Below are 22,306 nucleotides of genomic sequence, written 5' to 3'. Positions count from 1 at the left end.
TTTGAAAGAAACGTAACAGCCATTTTGCAAGCTATTCTCCATATTTTTAAGTTTTAAAATGACTATTGAAAGCTCTTTTTCAAATGAAACTTTTACTTTTGTGGGAAATTGTTATTGTTATGATTAATTGGTAACAGGACATCGTGTCATCCAATTCAGTCTGTAATCGTACTCCGATTAACGAATCGGACCCCCGCTTCGCGGTCGTCCGATTTTGTTAATCACTCGTATGATTACAGACCGAATTGGATTTCACTCAGTCCTATTACCATTATTAATCAAATGTAGGATTTGTTTAGTTGGAAGAAAAATATTTCGAAAAAATTTATTAAGATATATAGAGAACGTTGCACGATGGCGATAAGATAGGAATTTTATGTTCGAATGGCAAGAACGAGTGAGTGCAGCGAACGACTGAGACATTGTTTTTTGCCAGGAGACCATAAAGTTGCTATCTTCGAGCCAACATGTAATGTTCTTTTTATCATATAGGCACATACTACAGAAGCGAATCGAAAGCACAAACCGTTTATGAACTTTAGCTCGGCAGCTGGAATATCTTGAATATCTCTCATTTTTTTAGCATTAAAGAAACCCCTTGAATAGTTTTAAGCCACATGAAGTTTCTATAATCATTGTGCAATTTTTGTCATTTTGGTGCTCCTTATAGAGAAGGGTCCTATGCCGGCTTCAGTGAATTTAACTTCCTTATCACTCGCCATCTTTCAATCGTCAATGGCAAAGTTTGGCCTACGTCATCGATTTTCTTACTAGTGAGAATATGGAAAATACGCCAACACAGTCCCGGACGTAAATTCGTATGAATTTTACGAGTGGTGTATTTTACAGTAAAACGCTCGTGTCTAAATTATAAATAAGATTTTCTATCTAAGCTCAAATTTTCTTTTTCAACAAATGCCGGAGCATTTAACCGCGGCAAGCCTAACCAGCTAATTCCCTTTACGAAATACTCGTTTGACAAGGAGTTTCACTTCATTTCGAATATCCCTCATTCTCCACATGTAGAGAAGAGGGTTTAGCGAAGCAGACAGAAACATTAACATAGAAGACGCATTCAACAATATGACGACGAGTTCATTGATCAAAACTGTCGATATTCTCGTAGAGAGAGTAATAGGGACATAACCCATGTAGAAAATAACAAGGATGTAGAGGATAGAGAGCACGGATTTCTTGTATTTCGTCAAGTTAATGGCTGGTTGAGCAAAGTTTTCAGACATTTCGTTTGCCCGGATTTGCCGCTGATGGCGACGGATTATTCGAAAGACTTTAAAGTAGGCTACTGAGGTGGCAGCAAGCAAGAATATTATACCTAAACCGCCAGCGACGTCTGTTCCAGATGTAGCAACTTGCTTCATTTTTTGAAACACACGAAACGCAGTTAATAGGATCGCAAAGACAAACAAGATCGCAGCTATGAAGCAGGCTCGACGTACGTTTATCACTGATCTTCTAGACATGTGCAGCCACCTTTCAATGGACATGACTGTCGTGATAAATATTTTGATAGTTTAAAAGAACGAAGCAGAGCCATAAGCCATAACACTTATTGCGATCATTGGTTTGTTGTCAACCGCGCTCATCCGAGACTGTAGTGCGTAGATCAACCAGTTTGTGACATAAATAGACTGGCTAATGAGTCCAGTGCCCAAGTCGGTGAGAGCCAATCCAGCGAGAAGAACATAAGAAGTTGTTCTTAGAGAAGGTTTCCTCCAAATTGCCACCAAAATCAAACCATTAGCCACCACTGTCAGCGGCGACAAAATTGCGACGACAACTGATGTGGACAAAATTATTACGTAAAAGGCTGAACCATGACTTGGTGCTTCGAATTTAAAGTAGAAAGGATGTGGTGGAGGAAAATATGTCACGTTATTATACATGACGATTTATTCCCATAAGCAGAGGAGTAATTGATCTTCAACTTTCAAACTAAGCTGTAAAATAAATTTAGATCGTTTTTCACCTGCTTGTTCTAATTTTCATTTCGTTTTTGTCTACCTTTGTGTGCAAAGCTATTTCCTTAAGATAAAAGGCTCTCTTGGTTTGAGTTAAAATCTTTAATTAGTTCTTATGACTTTTTTGTCGGCTTAAACACCCTGTAACGTTAAGCTCTTAAGGCCATAGAAGATTCCTTTATTTCTTCCGTTGGGCCAATCAATATTCCCAGAACGAAATGAATAACAGCTAAGCAACCTAAATTAAAGGTTTGCTTGAATCTCCTTTGGCTTAAGAACAAAATTTTTCACTGTTCTCATACAAGTAGTAGGAATAAAACTGAAATAAAATGAAAAAAAAAACGCACCCCCCCTCCCTCCACAAAAAATAAAATAAAATAAAATAAAATAAAATAAAATAAAATAAAAAAAATTAAAAAATAAAAACATACGCGTACGTTTACCATATTTGTAGAACATGGTATAATGGCTCATATACCATGATGGCTAAGCCAATGAAAACTTTTGAATGCATAATCGAATGATTTCAATAATGTAAGTTATCTTGACATAGCAATTTTAGGCCAAAATAATCGCGCCTCGTGGAAATGTATATTTGTACTGTCTTTTGTGGCATTTCAATTAAGGGAATTGAGAAAGTTTTTCTCTTAATGGTTAAAACAGGACCAGTTAGATAAAAGAAATCAGACAAATTTGATTTTCACATGCATGATTGAAACTAGTTGCATCATGAACAGGCTTTCTCGAAAAAAATATTTGCAATAGTTTCATTTACACCGGTTTTCATTTTATACGGCTAAATCAATTAATTCAGCAATAGAAGTCTCGAACGTTTAGCAACGGGATGGCTGATTTCGAACCTTTTTGACTAAATTGTGTTACAGCGTGGCTCGTTACATCGAGTAAAACCTCCTGTGTTTAGTCGGCTCAAATTCATCTTCATTGCAACGAGCTGTCTTTTTATTGCTAGTTATCTGGACGAAAGATTCCTTTAATATATATGTACTTGTACGTGTTTTTCAGAATAGGTGGCATACCCTGGGTGTGCACGGTTTGACTAAATGTAAGATTAGCTTAATTAGGAGAAAGTTCTTTATTGGGATAAACGTGTTTTTTTATCCACTAAGTTGAAATTTCCTTTTCGTATAAATGAAGGCAATAAATGCCAAGTTGTAATCTGAGTTATTTAACAGGAGGAAACTTTAGTGATATTCAACTTGTTCTCCTTATCTAATTCTATTTGAGGAGTATTCGTTTGACAAGAAGTTTCACTTCATTTCGAATATCTTTCATTCTCCACAAGTAGAGAAGAGGATTAAGCAAAGCAGACAGAAACATAAACACGAAAGAAAAATTTATAGATAAGACGACTAGTTCATTGATCAAAACTGTCGATATTCCCAAAGAGATGGCGGCAGGGATATAACCCATGTAGAAAACAACAAGTATATAGACGATTGAGAGCACGGATTTCTTGTATTTCGTCACGTTAATCGTTGGTTGAGCAAAGTTTTCAGACATCTCGTTCGCCCGGATTTGCTGCTGATGGCGACGAATTATTCGAGAGACTTTAAAGTAAGCAACTGAGGTTGCAGTAAGCAGGAATGTCATAACTAAACCGCCAGCGACATCTGTTCCAGATGTAGCAACTTGCTTCACTTTTTGAAACACACGAAACGCAGTTAATAGGATCGCAAAGACAAACAAGATCGCAACTATGAAGCAGGCTCGACTCACGTTTACCAGTGATCTTCTCGACATGTGCAGCCACCTTTCAATGAACACGATTGTCATGATAAATATTGTGATACGTGAAAAGAACGAAGCAGAGCCCTAAGCCATAACACTTATTGCGAACATTGGTTTGTTGTCAACCACGCTCATCCGAGGCTGTAGTGCGTAGATCAACCAGTTTGTGACATAAATAGGCTGGCTAATGAGTCCAGTGCCCAAGTCAGTGAGAGCCAATCTAGCGAGAAGAACAAAATCAGACCATTTGCCACCGCTGTCAGCGGTGAAAAAATGGCGACGACAACTGATGTGGACAAAAATTACCAGGTAAAAGGCTGAACCATGACTTGGTGCTACGAATTGAAGTAGAAAAGATGAGTTGGAGGAGAATACGTCTCGTTATTATACACGATGGTTTAATCTCATTAGAAAACTAAGCTGTAAACTGAATTTCGATCGCTGTTCACCTGCTTGTTCTAATTTCAATTTTGTTTTTGTCTATCTTTGTGTGCAAAGCTTTCCTAGTTAAAATAAAGGGTTCCCTAGGTTTGAGTTAAAATCTTTAATTAGTTGCTTATTTCTCTGTTGGGCCAATTTAATTTATTTTCCCAGAGCAAAGTGAATAGTAGCTAAGCAGATAAATATTTGCTTTAACCTCATTTTGCTTAGCATACAAGTTTTTCGCTGTCCTAATACTGGTAGCAGGAATACCCAGAAAAAAAAAATAATTAAAGTATTTTTAAAGAGAAGCTTCCATTCAGACAAATACAAAATTAGCTGCTGTTACCGCTTTTAAGATAAGAGAAATTTTCAATCAATAGATATAGGGGTCAAAGGGGGAGCCATAAGTTTCCGACAAATAAGCTTACTGTAAAGCCACAATAAGGAGCTTTGCATTATAGTGGGTGGCTCGTGCTACCGAGGCGAAAGAGTTTTTTTCGAGAAGACCTTTAGCGACAAAGTCCATCATGTATTGTACGTTATTTTGCCATAATAAGTGTAACTCGTGGAAATGTATATTTGTAATGTATTTTATGGCTTTTTCAATTTCAAAGAATTGAGAAAGTCTTTCACTTAATGGTTAAAACAGGACCAGTTAAAAAAAGAAATCAGAAAAATGTGATTTTCACTTGCATGATTACAACTAGGTGTATTATGAACAGGCTTTCTTGAAAAGTATTTCCAATATTTTCTTTTACAACGGTTTTCATTTTATACACAAAATCGATTTAATTCGAATCTATATGAATAAATTGTGCTAGTGTGTTTTATTTCATCGAGTAAAAACTTCTGTGTTTAATCAGCCCAAATCCATCTTCTTAACTAACAGCTTTATTTTTATTCCTAGTTTTCTGGTCGAAATATTCACTTGACCAACTTTTTAACTTCATTTCGGATATCATTCATTCTCCATAAGTAAAGGAAGGGGTTACGTTAAGATGACAAAAATAAAACTACGATTGAAAGGTTGAGTAATAAAACGGTAAATGTGCTATCATTCGAAACAAGCTGAATTGCTAAGGCAATAACTACAGGAATGTGTCCAATATAGAAAATATATAAACGAGCGAAAACACAGATTTCTTGTATTTTTCAAAGTTGATCGTTGGTTGGGCGAAGTTTTGGGTTATGTTATTCGACTGTATTTGCAGCTGATGGCGCGAATTATTTTGTAACCTTAAAAGTAGGCCGTAGACGTTTCAATAAGGCAAATCAGCTCACTCAAAATGGAAGAAATATCTGATTCGAGTCTGTAAGTTCCCTGAATGTTGTTCAATGCGCGATAAACAACTAATGGGATCGAAAGGAACAAAGAGCAAAGAAAAACGAAACAGGTTCGACGCACGGTAATCATTGATCTACGAGTCATGTGCAGCCATCTTTCAACGGACATGACTGCTATGATTATAACAGTCACATTGGAAAAAAACGTAGTATAACAATTGAAAAATGCCCAGGTTATGATAAAAGATGGTCTCCTTTCCACCTCGTTCAGCTGAGTATCCAGCGAGTGGATCAAATGCTTTGCAACATAAATAGGCTGCGAGTTGAGTCCGGTGTAAAAGTCAGTGAAAGCCAACGAATCCATCGAGCAGAATGTAAGAAGGTGTTCTAAGAGACGATCTCCTCCAAATTGCCGCCAAAACCAGGGCATTGACTGCTACTGGCAATAGAATGGCGGCCATAAGTGAAGACGGAAGATTTATCCCGTAAACAGCGGCACCATGAGTTTTTCTTGCACTTTTAAAGTTAAAAAGACTAAGAGTGGTACAATTAGTCCCGTTATTGTTCATGGCTGTCCAGTCCCATGAAAACAGGAAAGACTAAGTACAACGCCAACTTTCAAATAAAAAGTCTGACATAAATTAAGACTGTGTCAACTGCCTTTCCAATTTTATTTGCGAAATACTTGCTGTCGAATTATAGCTCTTAACATTACCGGTAGTTTTTAGTATTTATTCGTTGTCACGACTTGTTTGTTTGCTGACAATGATAGACCACATCTAGTTTCTCCGTGGAGCCAATTTATTTCCAAAAATAAGTGCAGGGCAGCTGGGTATCCTAAAGGAGATTTTCTATAACCTGTTTTGTTTCCGGCATAAATGTCTCTTGTCCCAATTCTGTTAACTACTCCTCAGAAGAAAGTAATAAAGATATCTTTTAAGCTAAGAAAATTAATTACAACGGGCGTTACCTGCTGTTATTGCTTGTTTTTTTTTTTTTTTTTGGAATTTCCAATTAAAACTTTCAAATGCTGGTTCTGTTCCCTATTATTTCAATTTAAGGCCAGAATAATTGTATTTCTGTCATGAAAATGTAAATGTCACTATTTTAACTTCCCACGAAAAACGCATGAGATTTCAGAAAAAGAAATCGTTAAAAGGTGATAAGACTTTAGTGACATTTGTAGTGACAGTTCTTGAGTAGAGAGGAAAACCGAAGAGCCCTTGAGGAGACTGACATCGAAACTAATCCCACATTACGGGTTTTTGCAGTTATTTATTTGCAAAGAATTTATATTAATACTATAAAGGTCTTGTCAATCTGTATTGCCGTTGGTAAAGAAGGAAAATCGTAAATTGGCCTTTTTTTTTACACTTGTGTGTAAATGCGTTTATTTCAAATGACGGCATGTGAAGTTTCCGCGCGGCACTAATTAAAGTTTTTAACATAGGAAATTACTTGGCGGCTGGGTGTCCAGAATTAATGAGATTTTTCTTCAATTAAATAGTATGTTAACATTCTTTCTTTATTTTTGCCAGCACCATGCAAATATAATAACGATTTGAAGGAAAGGTTTTTTAGACGTCTAATAACTGGGATTGTATTTTTTCTCCTGTTCCTATCGTAACTTTAATTGCTATAGATTTTCCTGATAATTTAAGTTTTTGATCGCAGTATTGCATGTCGTAAAAACGTTTCTTTACCGTGACCATTTGTGACGCCGGACGTTTCAACTGAGCACATTAATATATATGTACTTGCACGTGCTTTTCAGAATAGGTGGAATGCAATTGCACTTGGTTTTGGGTGTGCACGATTTTATTAAATGTGAGATTAACCTAATTAGAAAACGAATATCTTTATTGCGATAATCCGCTCAATTGAAATTTCTTTTTTGTATATATGAAGGCAATAAATATCAAATCTGAGACATTTAACGGGAGGAAACTTGAGAGATATTCAACTTGTTCTCTTTAACTAATTCTCTTTGTGAGTATTCGTTTGATAAGAAGTCTCACTTCATTTCGAATATCTTTCATTCTCCACAAGTAGAGAAGAGGATTAAGCGAAGAAGACAAAAACAAAAACACGAAAGAAAATCTCATAGATAAGACGACTTGTTCATTGATCAAAACAGTCGATATTCCCAAAAGATGGCGACTGGGACATAACCCATGTAGAAAACAACAAGTATATAGAGGATTGAGAACACGGATTTCTTGTATTTTGTAAAGTTAATCGCTGGTTGAGCAAAGTTTTGAGACGTTCCGTTTGCCTGGATTTGCTGCTGATGGCGACGAATTATTCGAAAGACTTTCAAGTAAGCTACTGAGCTGACAGTTAGCAAGAATGGGACTAGTGAACTGGAAATAACATCTACCACAGGTGTAGGAGCTCGCTTCAATCTTTGGAGCACACGATACACAGTTATTGGAATAGGAAGGAGAAATAAAGAGACAACAATGATAAAGGCTCGACGCACGTTTATCAGCGACCTTCTAGCCATGTGCAACCACCGTTCAATTGACATGACTGTCATAATAAATGCTGTACTGTGTGAAAAGAGCGTGACACAGCCATCGACCATAGCATAAGTTACAACCACGCTCCCCCTAGGTTTTAACAAGTAAATCAACTCGTTTGTGACATACATAGGCTGGCTGATGAGTCCAGTACCCAAGTCGGTGAGAGCTAATCCAGCGAGCAGAACATAGGAAGGATTTCTCAAAGATTGGTTCCTCCAAATTGCCGCCAAAATCAGACCATTAGCCACCACTGCCAGGGGCGATAAAATGGAGACGGCAACTGCTGTGGACAGAGATATCCCGTGAAAAGCTGAACCATGAATTCGCGCTATGCTTTCAAACTTGAGAAGAGGAGGCAGGGCAGAATGAGTCATATTATTATCCATGACGGTCTATTCCTTGAGCAGAAGACAGTCCAGACTTCACACTTCCTGACTTAGCTGCAGAATAAATTTTGATCGATTTTGACCTGCTTGTTCTAGTTCTAAATGTCGTTTTTTGTTTGTTTTATTTCGGATCGTTTCATTGTTTCCTTATAAATGTTGTGATGTTAAGCTTTTAAGGCCTTAGTGTCATATAATTGTCATATTTATTTGCTGGGTCAATTTATTTCGCAGAACGAAGTGAATAGCAGCTGCCGAGGACTTTCCCATAATATTATGATGACAAGAGGTCCATTATTCGAGCTCGGGCCACAATGGTGGTCATTCAACATGTTCACAGATGATTGGGCAGTTTTGTGAGACCATGATTGTTGTATCAACTTATTAAGACTGGTTATAATTAACCATCAAAATCTAAGTTCTGGCAAGTGCTGAAAACTGTTTTGAGCCACTTTAAACCGTCTTTTATTTCTTATCGCATGGCTACATATTCATTAATTAAATGCACTACATTATAACAACTTGAAAAAGGATGATTTCCCAAGCTCTACCAAAAGAGTGGATATATTCTTTAGAAGGCCTTTTTTTGCCTGTTTTCTTCTCACACAAGAATGTTTTTTTTTTTCTAGCTTTAGGTTTTTGTGCAGTTATTAACTATACTTTTATAACTATTTTATTATTATAACTATTCTATTATTGTTTATGATTTGTGCACCCGGGCTCGTTTCTCGAGAGCCCAGTAACTTTTCGGGCTCGCAAGGCCATTTTTAGATAATCTGTATCTAAAAAAACAGAGAGGTGTATACGACTGAAACTCCTTGTGTGAAGAGAACCTTCGTTCATATTAAGAATATCTGAATAAAACAGGTCTGTAATCATAAGATTTGAGATTTTGCTACGGCTTTCCGGGTTAGAAAACTTTTCGGGACCTTCGAGAAACGGGCCCTAAGGCCGTTATGAAAACCGCATATTTGCTGTATGCGCCCTGTTTAAAAATTATTATTAGTAGTATCTAGAAAATTTAATTCAAAAACGGACTGAATACACTGGGTTGAAAGGGTTGTAATGCCAAGTTGCTGAGACTTCGTTAAATGTTAATACGTTTTACTTTATACCGTGAGCTAGGACTTGTAATTACTGAGAAAGGTAAAAAGTGTAACAAAGTTCATTTACCTAGTTGCTTTTACAGAATATTCGTTTACGCAGCTGTGCCACTTCATCTCTAAGATCTTTCATTCTACATAAGAAAATCAGAGGGTTAAGTGAGGAAGACAAAAACCCTAGCAACGCAGACACATTGAAAAACAGCAACTCTACGTCAGGGTATGTCAACACAAAGGATGACATAATTAGTGGTATCAGTATGGGAAGGTAAGATATATAAAAAATTGCTATGATATAAAGAATTGAACACACAGATCTTTTATACTTCACAAGGTTGATTGCTGGTTGAGCAGTGTTTTGCGCCAATGTATTTACCTGGATTTGCTGCTGATGCCGACAAATTATTCGAAAAACATTGAAGTACGAAACTGAAGTAACCATGATACAAAGAATTAAAAGGATTACAGTAACAAATTGCGATTCATTTGTGTAGTAGTAGACTGCTGACGGCAGCATAAAGGACAGGAGTAGCAGAACAATAAAGCAGACTCGACGAACAGTAAGCCAGGATCGACGAGTCATGACCAGCCATCGTTCTATTGACATCAGTGTTATCACCGACACAGTAACCTGAACAAAATATGTGGCAAGACCGTCGCCGATAGCCTTTGTTGTCAGGTAAAACTTTGGCCAGCTGGTTGTGTCATGATAGTTAAACCGAGGATCTGCAAGGTAGATCAATTGATTTGCCACAAAAAAAGGCTGGGAGATGAGTCCAGTGCAAAAGTCGGTTAAAGCCAATCCTGCGAGCAGAATGTAACAAGGGGTTCTCAGAGACGACTTGCTCCAAAGTGCCACCAAAACCAGACCATTTGCCACCACTGCAACGGGCGATAACACAGCAATGGGAATCAAAAGTGACAGATTCACCACATACCAAGTATAGCTGTCGTGTTTCGCTTCATGGTCAAAATTAGACGGCTGGTGAAAAAATGCGCTTGTGTTGTTTGACATGGAGACTTCGCGAGTTCGACTCTCCCGTAGCAATCTTTTCTCACAAACAAAGCTCTTCTAGATAAGTTGTAGAGTTATGGAAAAGACCGGAATTTAACGTGTCCCATATAGCACCGAAAACGAAACCCGCTGAGCAAAGTTAATTTTACTCAGTTAACTCTTGTTCAAAGATAGGACATATTTTCTGTGGAGAAAGAATAAAACAATGTAACGTACTTTTCCCTGTAGATTAAATGCTTTGTTTTGAATTATTTCTTTCAGGATGTATTTCAAAGTTTAATGAAATGAACATGATTGAGATGACAGTATGGCACTGCTGAGATAATGAAATCTACAGCTGAAACTTAAATAAGTGAACTCGTTGTTTTTGCAACCAAGAATGAAACCCGTCAGTCACACACACATTTCAATTAAATCTTGAAATCTCAATTTAGTATAATTGTTTGATGATAAAGGAAGTTTTTAATTACTTTCGTTGATTGAAACCAAGAAAGCTTTGTGTAGCGGATTTCACTAGTTTGGCATCGATACAAAACGTCTGGTTATGTAGTGTCGATTTGTAATTATTTCTTGATTTAAAAAAAAAGTAAAATAAACGCCTGCCTGCTAGTTATGATATTGTCAATTTTGGAATATCTCTCTATAAACATAAAAATTAATCAACATAGGTTTTTATAAACTACGACTAAATTATGAGCATAGCTGGACATTGATTTAATTATATTTAACCAGAAAGGTCTGGAGTGATGGGGAATAATAACATCAAAAATTAATTACACGACGAAGATATTGGCGTTTTTTTTATTGATTTTCTGGGACAGGGAGGTGGATGGTTTAAGACAATAGAACCTTTGTGAACAAGAAAAGTAATCTTTGAGGCTAAACATGTAGCACCATTGCCTTTTCATTAACTATTGAATAATTTTTTGGAAGTTCTCAGACCTTTTCCTTTACATTCAGCGAGAAGTGCTCTACGATATCTAATATTGCAAAATAATTTAAGACAAATGCTTTAAACAAGGACCTTTTCATTCGTCAGCCGCGCTATCCACCTTCCTAAATAATGTGTTTGGATTTTGCGGAGTCTTGAGCCTTTTTAAGAACAACAACGACTTCATTTTACAAATGAACTTAAACTTTAATTTTCTTTTCTTTTCTTATATAGAGTTAACAGAATTGCTTACCCCCGCAGCTAGGTCCAGAAATAATCTAGGCGGGGGCAGGGGTTCATATAAAAAAGAAAGGAATGAAAGAAAAAAGTAATGTTAATTTACAGCAACATTACAAAAGGTACAAGTAAAACAATGTAAACAACTACGGGTAACCGAAAACAAAGTAATAGTGTGATGTGTACATATATAAGCGACTAGAATACTATCATTAATAAACTACAAAAATTTAGATAACTTCTGTATCAGTTGGGAGACTTCAATACACAGTATTGTGCCAAAGTAACGCAACCGATAATCGTCGAATTTCGCACTTTGGTCAAGCGATATTTCGCCCATATCTCGCCGATATCTCGGCGATATATCGCACATATAAGCGACGCGTTGTAACGATAATTCGACGAGATATCGTCGCTTCCCTTTGACATCTTAATACATCAAGGAGTAGTTCCTTCATTATATTTAGCAATTTAAATTTGATTACTAATTTCACTGAATGTGGGATGGAGTTCCAGACTGAAACACCAAATGCTGTAGAAGATTTTCTCATCTTCTTTGTTCTTGAAAATTTTACAGAGAAGCATTCATTCGTGGATGATTTGTTGAGGAAATTGTAATTTTTATGATTAAGGTAGTTATTAAAGTATGGTAAATAGTTAATAAGAGACGACATGGGATGTTGTGTCTTACTTAGTTTAGCAATAATCCTAATTGATTTACTATTTTTATGACAGATGAAGTCGCTGTGATTCTTCCATGAGAGGTCCGAATCAACCATTATCCCGAGACATTTGACGAAGTCTTTCATTTCACGAACTATTTGGGCACTTGACATGGGGTCAAGGATCGTAATTTGAGGAACAAAAAGCATAATCTTTTGACGAGGGCGAAAATTAACATAGTTATATTTCTGTACACTTAAAGTCAGTTCATTAGCTTTTAGCCTTTCACTACCTTTGGCAAGCTCTAAACTAACAGTTGATTCAAGGGTATGCAAGTCTTTATTTGCATAAATTATACTTGTATCACCTGCAACCAAATATAAGGTAAATTCTGAAGAACATTGATAGATATCAATATTACGTAATAAAATATTAGCGGTCCAAGGACTGAGTCTTGGAGTACACTACAGAGGGTTTTCTCCCCATTAGAAATAATTTACGTTTATCGATTTCAACTGTTTGTTTTTGGCTAGCTAAATAAGATTGAAACCAAGTATTTACTATTCCTCTTATACTATAACTTTCAAGTTTAGCTAATAGGATGCTATGGTGAACTGTATCAAATGCGTTTTTAAGATCAATAAAGATACCACCTGTATACTTTCTGCTGTCAACATTGCCTTCTATAGTATTGCGTGCTGTGTTTGCTTCGAAAATGATATTGGATGTTATAGAGTATATTACTTTTGTCAACAAATTTAGTAAGATTGTTATATAGAAGCTTTTCAAATATTCGATTATAAATGGATAACGGCTGGTGAAATAGGTCGATAATTTTCAGGAAGAGTATTATCGTCATTTTTCAAAAAGTAGAACAATCTTTGCGAGCTTGAATTTTGTTGGGTACAGCCCAGTTTCAGCTAGGAGTATTGATATAATTGACGTTGCCAGACAATAGTCCTTGGTAGTACAGCCCTGGGACCGGTTGTTCGAAAGCCCATTAACGTTAATCCAGGATTAAAAGTTAATCAGAGTTCAAATTTCTCTCGAATAAAAGTGTTTTCACTGTCCATGTTTCCTGGAGTTTGACATTGGTCAAAGCCAAAATCGAAGGACAAAAAATTTAAAGAGAAAACGTCACTGAAAAGTTACGAAATTGAAATAAAAATTTACGCTAATCCTGGGTTAGCTTAATCGTGCTTTGAACAACCCGGCCCTGGTAGTTGCCTTCAAGTTAAGGATCAGTGTAGACCTCTATCCTGAGATTTCTTCTTTAAGTTGTTCACTGAATGAGCAGCCTCCTTTCCCCTACAGCTCGTTGGCCAGGATTGGGCACGCGAGGCACAGTCAACAGAGATGACTGAGTGATGAGCAAACATCATTTAACAAACATCCGAGACACCATGAATGTTTTAAACGAGGAAAAGGATGTTTAAGAATCAGAGACCAGAGCTGTTAGTGTACAGAGTTTTCTGGCCCGCAGTCGATGTCGTGGATGCTCATCTTAGGGTTCGCCCAATTAGATCATATTTTTTGACGCTCCAGTCCATTGGTAGTGAAAGGAATGTGTACAATATGCAGTAGGTGTTCAGATTTGAGTTAATAGCTGATTATATACAAACGTTAAACTTTTAATATTGATGTCCCTTAGCTGCTTTTGCAGAACATGCCTTTAAGCAGCGTTATTACTTCGTTTCGAATATCCTTCATTCTCCAAATGAAAATAAGGGGGTTTAGCGAGGACGCCAAATACCCAAGCAAAATAGACACACGAAGAACTAACTCCTTCAAGTTGGGGTTCTGCAGAAGAACCCATAGTAAACTTATAGTTAAAATTACGGGCAAGTAAGTTATATAGAAAACAGCTAGAATAATAAGAATCGTAAAGACAGACTTCCTGTACTTGACAAAGTTGATCGCTGGTTGAACGTGGTTTTGAGACATCGCGTTGGCCTGAATTTGCAGTTGATGCCGACGAATTATTCGAAACACTTTGAAGTAGGCTACTGAAGTAACAATAAAACAGCATGACACAAGTAAGATTATTATGAAATATGATCCTGGTCCATTCGGAAATACAAGTAACGGTAGCATAAGCAGCGACAGCATCACGACAATATAATTGACACGACGCGCAGTCAGCACGGATCGGCGAGTCATGTGCAACCATCGTTCAATGGACATGAGCGTTATTAGTAAAACAGTAATTTGATAAAAGTATTTAGCACAGCCATCGCCGATGGATCTTGTTATGGAATAAAACTTTGGCCATTTGCTTTTGTCTAATGAATTAAACTGATCGGAAGATAAGTACCGAGGCAAATCGTTCGCAATCCAAAGTGGTTGGGAGATGAGTCCAGTGCAAAAGTCAGTGAAAGCCAATCCAGCGAGCAGAATGTAAGAAGGTGTTCTCAGAGAGGGATTCCTCCAGATCGCCGCCAAAACAAGACCATTTGCTACCACAGCCACGGGCAGTAACGCAGCGATGAAAATTAAAAGTGACAGATTAACTCTATCTAATGCAAGGTTGTGTTCCTTTGCTACAGAGTCAGAGTTAGAGGTGTTGAAAGAAAGCTGATGAAAAAAATGAGTTGTGTTGTTAGACATGGAGCGGGCCGGAGTCTTTGATTTGATTTGAGTTCTCTATCCCTTAAACTGATAACAGAAATTATTTCATGATGGTCCTTTCGTGATATTTCAAATTATCTGTTTCTAATATGGTCTTATATACACTTCACTGTACCTAAAGGAAATCAAACGCATTAAAAATGGTACTGCATTCAAAACTGTGTTTTTGTGATTTCCAATTCATGTTGTTTTTTAATTTTCGTAAATTAATAAAATGAAATTTCAACTGCAGTAGTGTGCCACTTGGATTTTAATAATGTTAAATGAGTAAATAAAATCTATCAGAAGGACATAAGCTCAATTCATGTTTTGAAAGCTTATCACGGTTCTCATTATACGCGTGACGAGTAATTTCTAATGGCAGGAGAGATTTTAATTAAAAGTTCAAAGTCTTATTGAAAGCCTTTTTAAATTACATGGTTGGAGTCACGCGTACACCGTCCAAAAAACGAAACGCTCGCTTTTCAAAACGGTTTTAATCTTGGGCCGATACTGGTTCGCTGTGAAACTGCAGCTTTTGCTCTTGTTGTTTCTTCTAAAAGCTTAAGAATCTCACCTGACGGCCTAATTAATGTAAAGACGACAGAATGTCGAATCATTACACAACCTTTTTTTTAAATGCGTTACCGCTACTTTCTCGGTCACAGAATTAAACTATAATGATGCAAAAGTTGTCAAAACCAAATAAGGGCCTATAAAGACCAAACCCTTATGCTTAAAATCACTTTGTTTAGAACACGAGAGGAAATCCCACCATTCCTTCCTTTAAGCTAAGGTTAGGCAGCGCGTTAATTAAACACGGTATTTGACGTTTTTAATAATTTGAAACGCTGTATTTAAGCGTTCCCGTTTCAAGGTGAGCTTTTCTTTCATCAAATTTATTTGTTTCTGACAGAAGATGCGAACTCAATTATTTCCGATGAAGCTTCGTAAAATTCATATATTTATTTTCTCAAGAGTAAATGCAAGGGTAAATCTCATGCTAGATTTGATGAAGACAATTGTAGGATATCGACAAATGTCATAAAAACTTTATCAATCTTAGCTTATATAAACTAGCCAAACCAGTACCAAATTAATTAAAACTGGTAGATTGGTTTTGATTGATATCTATCAAGACGTTTTTTAATGGACTAGGAGTTGGACAAAGGGATGAATTTTTGAGTTAAATATGCTATCTTTTGATTGGCTGTTTAGACAGGTAGGATTAAAAAAATAAGGCAAACATGAGAAAAAGATTAATTAGATTATTCTGTAGAGTGCTTGAAATTATGTTGTATTTGCTAAGTCAATAAATGTGCTTTTAGTCTTTCAGTCAAAAAAGGGAAATCAATTTCCATCTCGCTTTGTTTGGATTAGATAACTAAACCGCACGACCTGCATTTTCAAACTGAGTAGAAATAAATGTATTATTAAAAACAATAGGTTACAAATTAAAAAGCTGTTGTGAAAATCACTTCGCAATGTCGTAATGGTGTGAAGATTCGCAAGCGAATACATGAACATCATGTATACTTCTCAAACTCATTAATAAATCATCAAGTTTGAATAAAGAAAATCATGACCGTGACGGTGTTTGGATATCTGATCTTAATTAGCATAGATTTTGACGATTTTATTTCTCCGTTTTCTCCTCAGTTTTAGTTTGATATATGACAACTCACATAGTTGCGAGAACAAAGCCTAAGTTATTCAGGCTTGAACCTTGAAAGGGCTCTAACCCATATTATAAGAGTACTGCGAATAAATTTTCTTTAAGTATATGTATCCTAACAACACAGTTTCTTAAGCAATTGTCTTACTCCATTTCGAATATCATTCATCCTGCAAAGGTAAATAAAAGGATTGACTGACGAGGACAGAAAGAAAAGCACATTAGACACCAGAAAAGCTAGCTCCACATGTGAATGGTTTTGAAAAGAACTATGAACACCAAGAAAGACGAGAAACGGCAGGTAACTTAAGTAAAACAATAATACGATGTATAGGATAGAATATACGGATTTCTTGTACTTCGCTAAGTCTATTGCTGGTTGACCAAAATTCTGAGATGGTTCACTGGTTCGTACTTGTTGTTGATGATGACGAATAATTCGGAAAACTTTAAAATAGGCTACTGATGTAGCAAACAGGCAAATCAAGAGAACGGCGATGGTGATGATATTCAATACCAATCCATGCCTTCCCTTCAGGAGTTGAAAGGAACGTAATATGGGGGCCGGAATTGGAAGGAGAAACAAGACTGTTAAAGTGAAACGTACTCGACGCCCATTCACCAAAGATCGTCGAGCCGACATGTGAAGCCATCGTTCAATCGACATGAAATTCATAACCAGTACGGTCAAGGCGATGAGGTAGGTACCACAACCTTCAGCAATAATCTTTGCGATGACAAGAAACGCCACAGAATCTTTAATTTCTTGAGGTTTCTTCAAACAAATCATCTCAGCTGCAACAAAAAAAGGCTGCGTCACTAGTCCTGTGCAAAAATCGGCAAAAGCCAATCCACATAGAATGATAGAGGAGGTTGTTCTAAGAGACTGGTTCGTCCATATTGTCATCAAAATCAAGGCATTTCCTGTCACAGCTATGGGCGACATAAGAGTGACAATCAGTGAAATTAAGAATTTAACTGCACTAAAAGCTGAAGTGTGGTCTCTGGCAACTCCGTCAAAGCTGCAAAGGCCGAGGAAGGAACTGTATAGAGATATTACAGTCGTGTTATTTGACATGGTGATCAGCTCTGAGAGAAGTATTTTTCAAGCACGTTTTTTTTTTTCTTAAGACAATATCAGAAGCTCAAAGAAATAAACAATTCGTTGTTTATAATTACTGTTTATTTTTTTCTAAGAGGGCACGGTAACGAATCCTGTAGTCTGATTGGTTCTTAAGACGGCCATGATTTTCCTACCTCTGATCGCATGACCACGGTCACGGCAATGCACGCGCGATGTATGCGTGGAAAAGGTCAACAATAATAAAAGTGATCTGAGGGAGAGGGAAAGAATAAAAAAATATATATATATATGTACCAGCTTAGGTAGTAAACCTCCTTCCTCTTCTATCAGAAGAAGACTAAATTTTGTGCTGGCAAACCAGTTGTGTTCCGGATGTAACAGTTAATGAGTTGGAAACTTGATAGCGATTATCTCGATAAATGATCTGGGCGCTAAATGAAAATTTGAAGTTTCTGTCACTTTTAGTCTTCATGACTAAACAGACTTAATTTCGCCTTCTTATGGTTAATAAAGATCTGAATGCAGATGTGGGATTTAATTTCAAAATTTTACGATGGAGGAAGTAAGAAAGAGATAAGCTCCAATGAAAATTAAGGTTTTCCTGTAACGCTTTAAAAGTATGTTATTCCAAGGGGAGTCGTCTTTCAAGGCGCTCAAGACAAGAAAATGAACCGTATATGTAGATTAACAGTTACAACTACCACAAGAGGCTTTTGAAGACATGATTGATCATCGCAGTTATATGCACAACTTTAGCAGTTGTGAAATTAAAGCCTGAAAAAAAAAAAAAACAAAAGTAAAAAATAAAAATGAAAAATAAATAAATAAGATAAAATAAAAAAATAAACAAAATTCAGGCCTGAACGAGATTCCAACCCATGATCTCTGCGATACCGGTGCAGTGCTCTAACAACTGAGCTATCTAGCCAACTGGCAGCTGATCATATTGTGAGTTCGTTACATACCCGTAGGTGTTGACGAATGCAAGTGAATACATGAAAGATCATATATTTGAACTGTGGAGAAAGTTATGAAGACATGATTGATCGTCGCAGTTATATACACAACTTAAGTAGTTGTGAAATTAAAGCCTGAAAAAAAAAAAATTCGGGCCTGAACTGGATTCGAACCCATGACCTGTGCGATACCGGTGTAGTGCTATACCAACTGAACTATCAAGCCAACTGGGAGCTGATTATTTTGTGAGTTCGTTAATTTTTTTTCAGGCTTTAATTTCACAACTGCTTAAGTTGTGTATATGATTGTGATGGTCAATCATGTCTTCATAACTTTCTCCGCAGTTCAAATATATGATCTCTCATATATTCACTTGCAAAAGAGGCGTTTCTCGGAGTCGTGGCACTCAAATTTGGACAGCACCGCCATCAACGAAAGGAAACCGCTCCATCTCGCTTACCTGCCTTTGATTAGATTCAAAATCAAGAAAATGACTGAGTTGAGAGACAACACACGACGCCATATTGGACGAGAACACGTGCTACTTTATTATGTAACCCAGAGTGCAACGCGCACCCTAACAACTGCGAACGGGCTTGTAGCGCGAGTAGAGTAACGAGCTGTGACGAATGTGGACAGAAGCCACCGAAAAATCAGAAAACCAAAACCAGATCGGATTTGAAAAACCTTAGAAAATGTCTAACATCGGAAGTAGTAATTTCAGTCACATGAAGAAACATTTGTATTTTGATTTTAGCGCTGTTCACTTTTTGCAGTTGCTCTTTGCTCTTTCAACCTTACCGAAAGGACACAACATTCAGCCTTTGTTTACAGTATACAGCTAAGAAAAGAGAATACCCTGAAAGGGAATCATCGCACACGAGGCTTTTGCGGATGTAATCAGTTCCTGGAGCTTTATATTTGAATCGGATCACTTTGACAGAATAAAAGAGGGTATAAGTAACGGTTGATTAAAAATCTCACAGCTGATAATCAAGCTCCAATATTAATTTCCAACTTTAATTTAAAACTACGACAAAACTGTGAACGTAATTGAAAAGTGGTCGACAAGATCTAGAGGTAGTAATAAGAAGGTTGTAAGTTAAATAAAACGCGCTGTTGTGATCTATTTAAAAACATGAATCATGTAAAATGTAAAGCAATAATCTTGATTCTGAATGCGAACCTTAACCGGCCGTTAACGGTGGTGACTGTGACTAAGGTGAACGTGTTTGAAGGTTCTTCTTCTATAGCTTTGAAATAATGAAATCTTTTGTTAAAGCAAACAAAAAACATTAAGTGAAATTTATCTTTCATTTTTTCACATTGATTTCCAGCTTGTCATGACTAACATTAAATATGGCAAGCAAGCAGCTTGAGGGTTTATTTGAGCTTTCTATAATTTGATGAAAGTGAAATATAGAAAATAGCATGTGTTGAAAGACTGCGGAGAATTTTAATAGAAAGACTTTGCATTGGTAAATTATTTTTAATCATACAGCGATTGAATATTTTACGTTGTTTTATACGCGTAAGAAAGTTTTACGACGTTTTAATTTTGGGGCGCTTGTTTAATCGTCCTTGCTCTCGAAAAATCCGAAAAGTCCCCCAAATTAGAAACATTATCGAGAAGACCGTTGCCCGGCGTCAAAAAATTAATATTCTTGGCCAAACTATGAAGTATTTAACAAGCAAAAGGTAAACAGCCTTGATGTTTAATTCAATGAACTTCTTGGAGAAAAAGTTGAAGAACTGCTCAGTATCGAAGAATAAACAAATGATGCTTCACCCCCGGAACGACAAACATATACTTTTTTGAAAGCCACCTGAACATTTCAATTCGTTTGTTTAGTGAGAATAATTCATCAAAAAAACTGAACTGAAGATTAAAAACTGAAAAGCTGCTTTACGCGCAGATGTAGATGACAAGACCACATTACCAGTGTGTCCCCAAACCATAGTCAAGGCTAGTTTTGCCGGAGTTTTCTTTTGGAAGAGGTTATTTGAAGAATTCTCAGTTTGTCGCTCAGAACACAGCCATGTTTAACAACTCAACATGTTCTCCAGCATATAGTCCTTATAGCTCTTGTTGTTTCGATGGTACCACGAGGAATCAAAGTTCTGCTTTTCGTGCATTAACTCTTTCAACTTCAATTATTGTTGCCATTTTGTCTCCTGTAGCAGTGGGAGGAAATGCTTTGATAATGGCTGCAGTGTGGAGGAATCATTCCCTCAGGACACCTTCTTATATTCTTTTATTCGGTTTGGCATGTACTGATCTTTTTACAGGTCTCGTCACACAACCTGTGCATGTCGCAATCGAATGGATGCTCTTAAAGAATCCCCAGGAAACCGAGAAATTGCAGTCGTTCCTTCTTTACGGCAGGCCTCTTGTAGTAGTCTGTGGAAGTTACTTTGCTTTCTTAAGTATAATACTTGTGATTCTAATGTCAGTTGAAAGATGGCTGCACGTGGCTCGTCGACATTTGCTAACTGTTCGTCGTTGCTGCATCATCGCGTCAACAGTGTCCGTTCTCCTGATCCCTCTGGTAGTCTGTCTTACGTTCAAGGGAATTGATCTACTCAACAAGTTTGCATTTCCTCTTTTATTAGTTTGTCTTTTAACCACTTCAATCGCCTACTATAAAGTTTATCGAGTAATTCGTCGCCACCAGCAACAAGTTCAAGGAAACGAATCGTCTGAAAACTGTGGTCAACCTGCAATAAATGTGGCGAAGTATAAAAAATCTGTTTACACGGTACTGTACATCGTTGTAGTTTTTTATATTACGTATGTTCCTTCTGTTGTAAAGATCGGATTTTCCATTTTTTACTATGACCATTGTGTATTAGAGTGGGCTCAAAGGATTACGGTGGTGTTTTTATTTTTGCCTTCTTCAGTTAACCCTCTTATTTACCTCTGGAGGATGAAAGATATTCGTAACGAGGTAAAATTAAACACTTGTTTAAGCAACTAATCTATAAGGCAATGTAGAGAAAACCTGTAAATAGTCAAATTTTGGAAAAGATGTTTCTAACATAAGTCGTGAAGTTAACTAACTTGTAGGGAGCAGGAATACTTTCAGCGATAATCTCTAATTAAGTTGGTTCACGCTTAGAAATGTCAATGAATGGGCCGCGTAATGGTTGTGTTAGGAGCACGGTATTCGGGCAATGTACATCCCGACCTGGACCGTTGAACTTTTTTCTATAACTTGATCCTTCCACGTCCAAAGTCAAATTTGCTGGTCTTACTTTTGAGTATAAATGAACCCCTTGTGTGTAACTATCCGTCGTAGTAGTTGTAAAGTTGACACCTGTCTTATTCAGTAGTTTTATGAGTAGTAAAGGTCGCTCATATGTCCGGTAACCAATCAGGAGGCAGCGTATATCATTAAAAAAGGCTCTCGACCAATCAGATTGCAGCATTTTGCTCATTAGCATAAAAAATGGGCGGGGGCCCTTTTTTCCTGAGCCTGCAGTGCGTCAGCAGTCTTTTGCATCCAGGTCATGCGCGTGCCCAAATAAGGGCAACATGTCCAAATAAGGAGAAATATGAAATCGAGGTTGTGACGCGCATGTCCAAATAAGGCGATAGCCAATCCATGAGATCGAGGTTGTGACGTGCATGAAATCGAGGTTCGGATGGGAATAAAAGGGTTTGCGTGAGTGTCGAGTGAGTATTGTTGTT

General features: G+C 37.0%; 1 protein-coding gene and 3 pseudogenes across 1 annotated transcript; all 4 read right to left on the bottom strand.

Annotated features, from left to right (window-relative positions):
• Window positions 1-643: 643 nt before the first annotated feature.
• Window positions 644-1,904, bottom strand: LOC149107394 (uncharacterized; annotated as a pseudogene).
• Window positions 1,905-3,057: 1,153 nt separating this feature from the next.
• On the bottom strand, window positions 3,058-4,126 carry LOC149107393 (uncharacterized; annotated as a pseudogene).
• A 3,282-nt stretch (window positions 4,127-7,408) lies between these two features.
• Window positions 7,409-8,414, bottom strand: LOC110049480 (sphingosine 1-phosphate receptor 1-like; annotated as a pseudogene).
• A 5,488-nt stretch (window positions 8,415-13,902) lies between these two features.
• LOC149107392 (uncharacterized) lies at window positions 13,903-15,073 on the bottom strand. Its single transcript, XM_089297080.1, has one exon. It carries the CDS (start codon window positions 14,897-14,899, stop codon window positions 13,940-13,942), a length of 960 nt encoding a protein of 319 aa, XP_089153206.1. The 5' UTR covers window positions 14,900-15,073; the 3' UTR covers window positions 13,903-13,939.
• Between the last annotated feature and the right edge of the window lie 7,233 nt (window positions 15,074-22,306).

The sequence above is a fragment of the Orbicella faveolata genome, unplaced genomic scaffold, assembly GCF_042242905.1.
Source record: "Orbicella faveolata isolate gen_17 unplaced genomic scaffold, um_ofav_v1 contig_27, whole genome shotgun sequence".
Lineage (NCBI taxonomy): Eukaryota > Metazoa > Cnidaria > Anthozoa > Scleractinia > Merulinidae > Orbicella > Orbicella faveolata.
Note: the sequence above shows the minus strand (reverse complement) of the source record. Positions and strands in the feature narration are given on the sequence as shown.

What these genes read in the sequence shown, in the direction of transcription:
- LOC149107392 (XM_089297080.1), bottom strand. Translation starts at nt 14,899, where the DNA reads ATGTCTAACAACACAACTCATTTTTTTCATCAGCTTTCTTTCAACACC.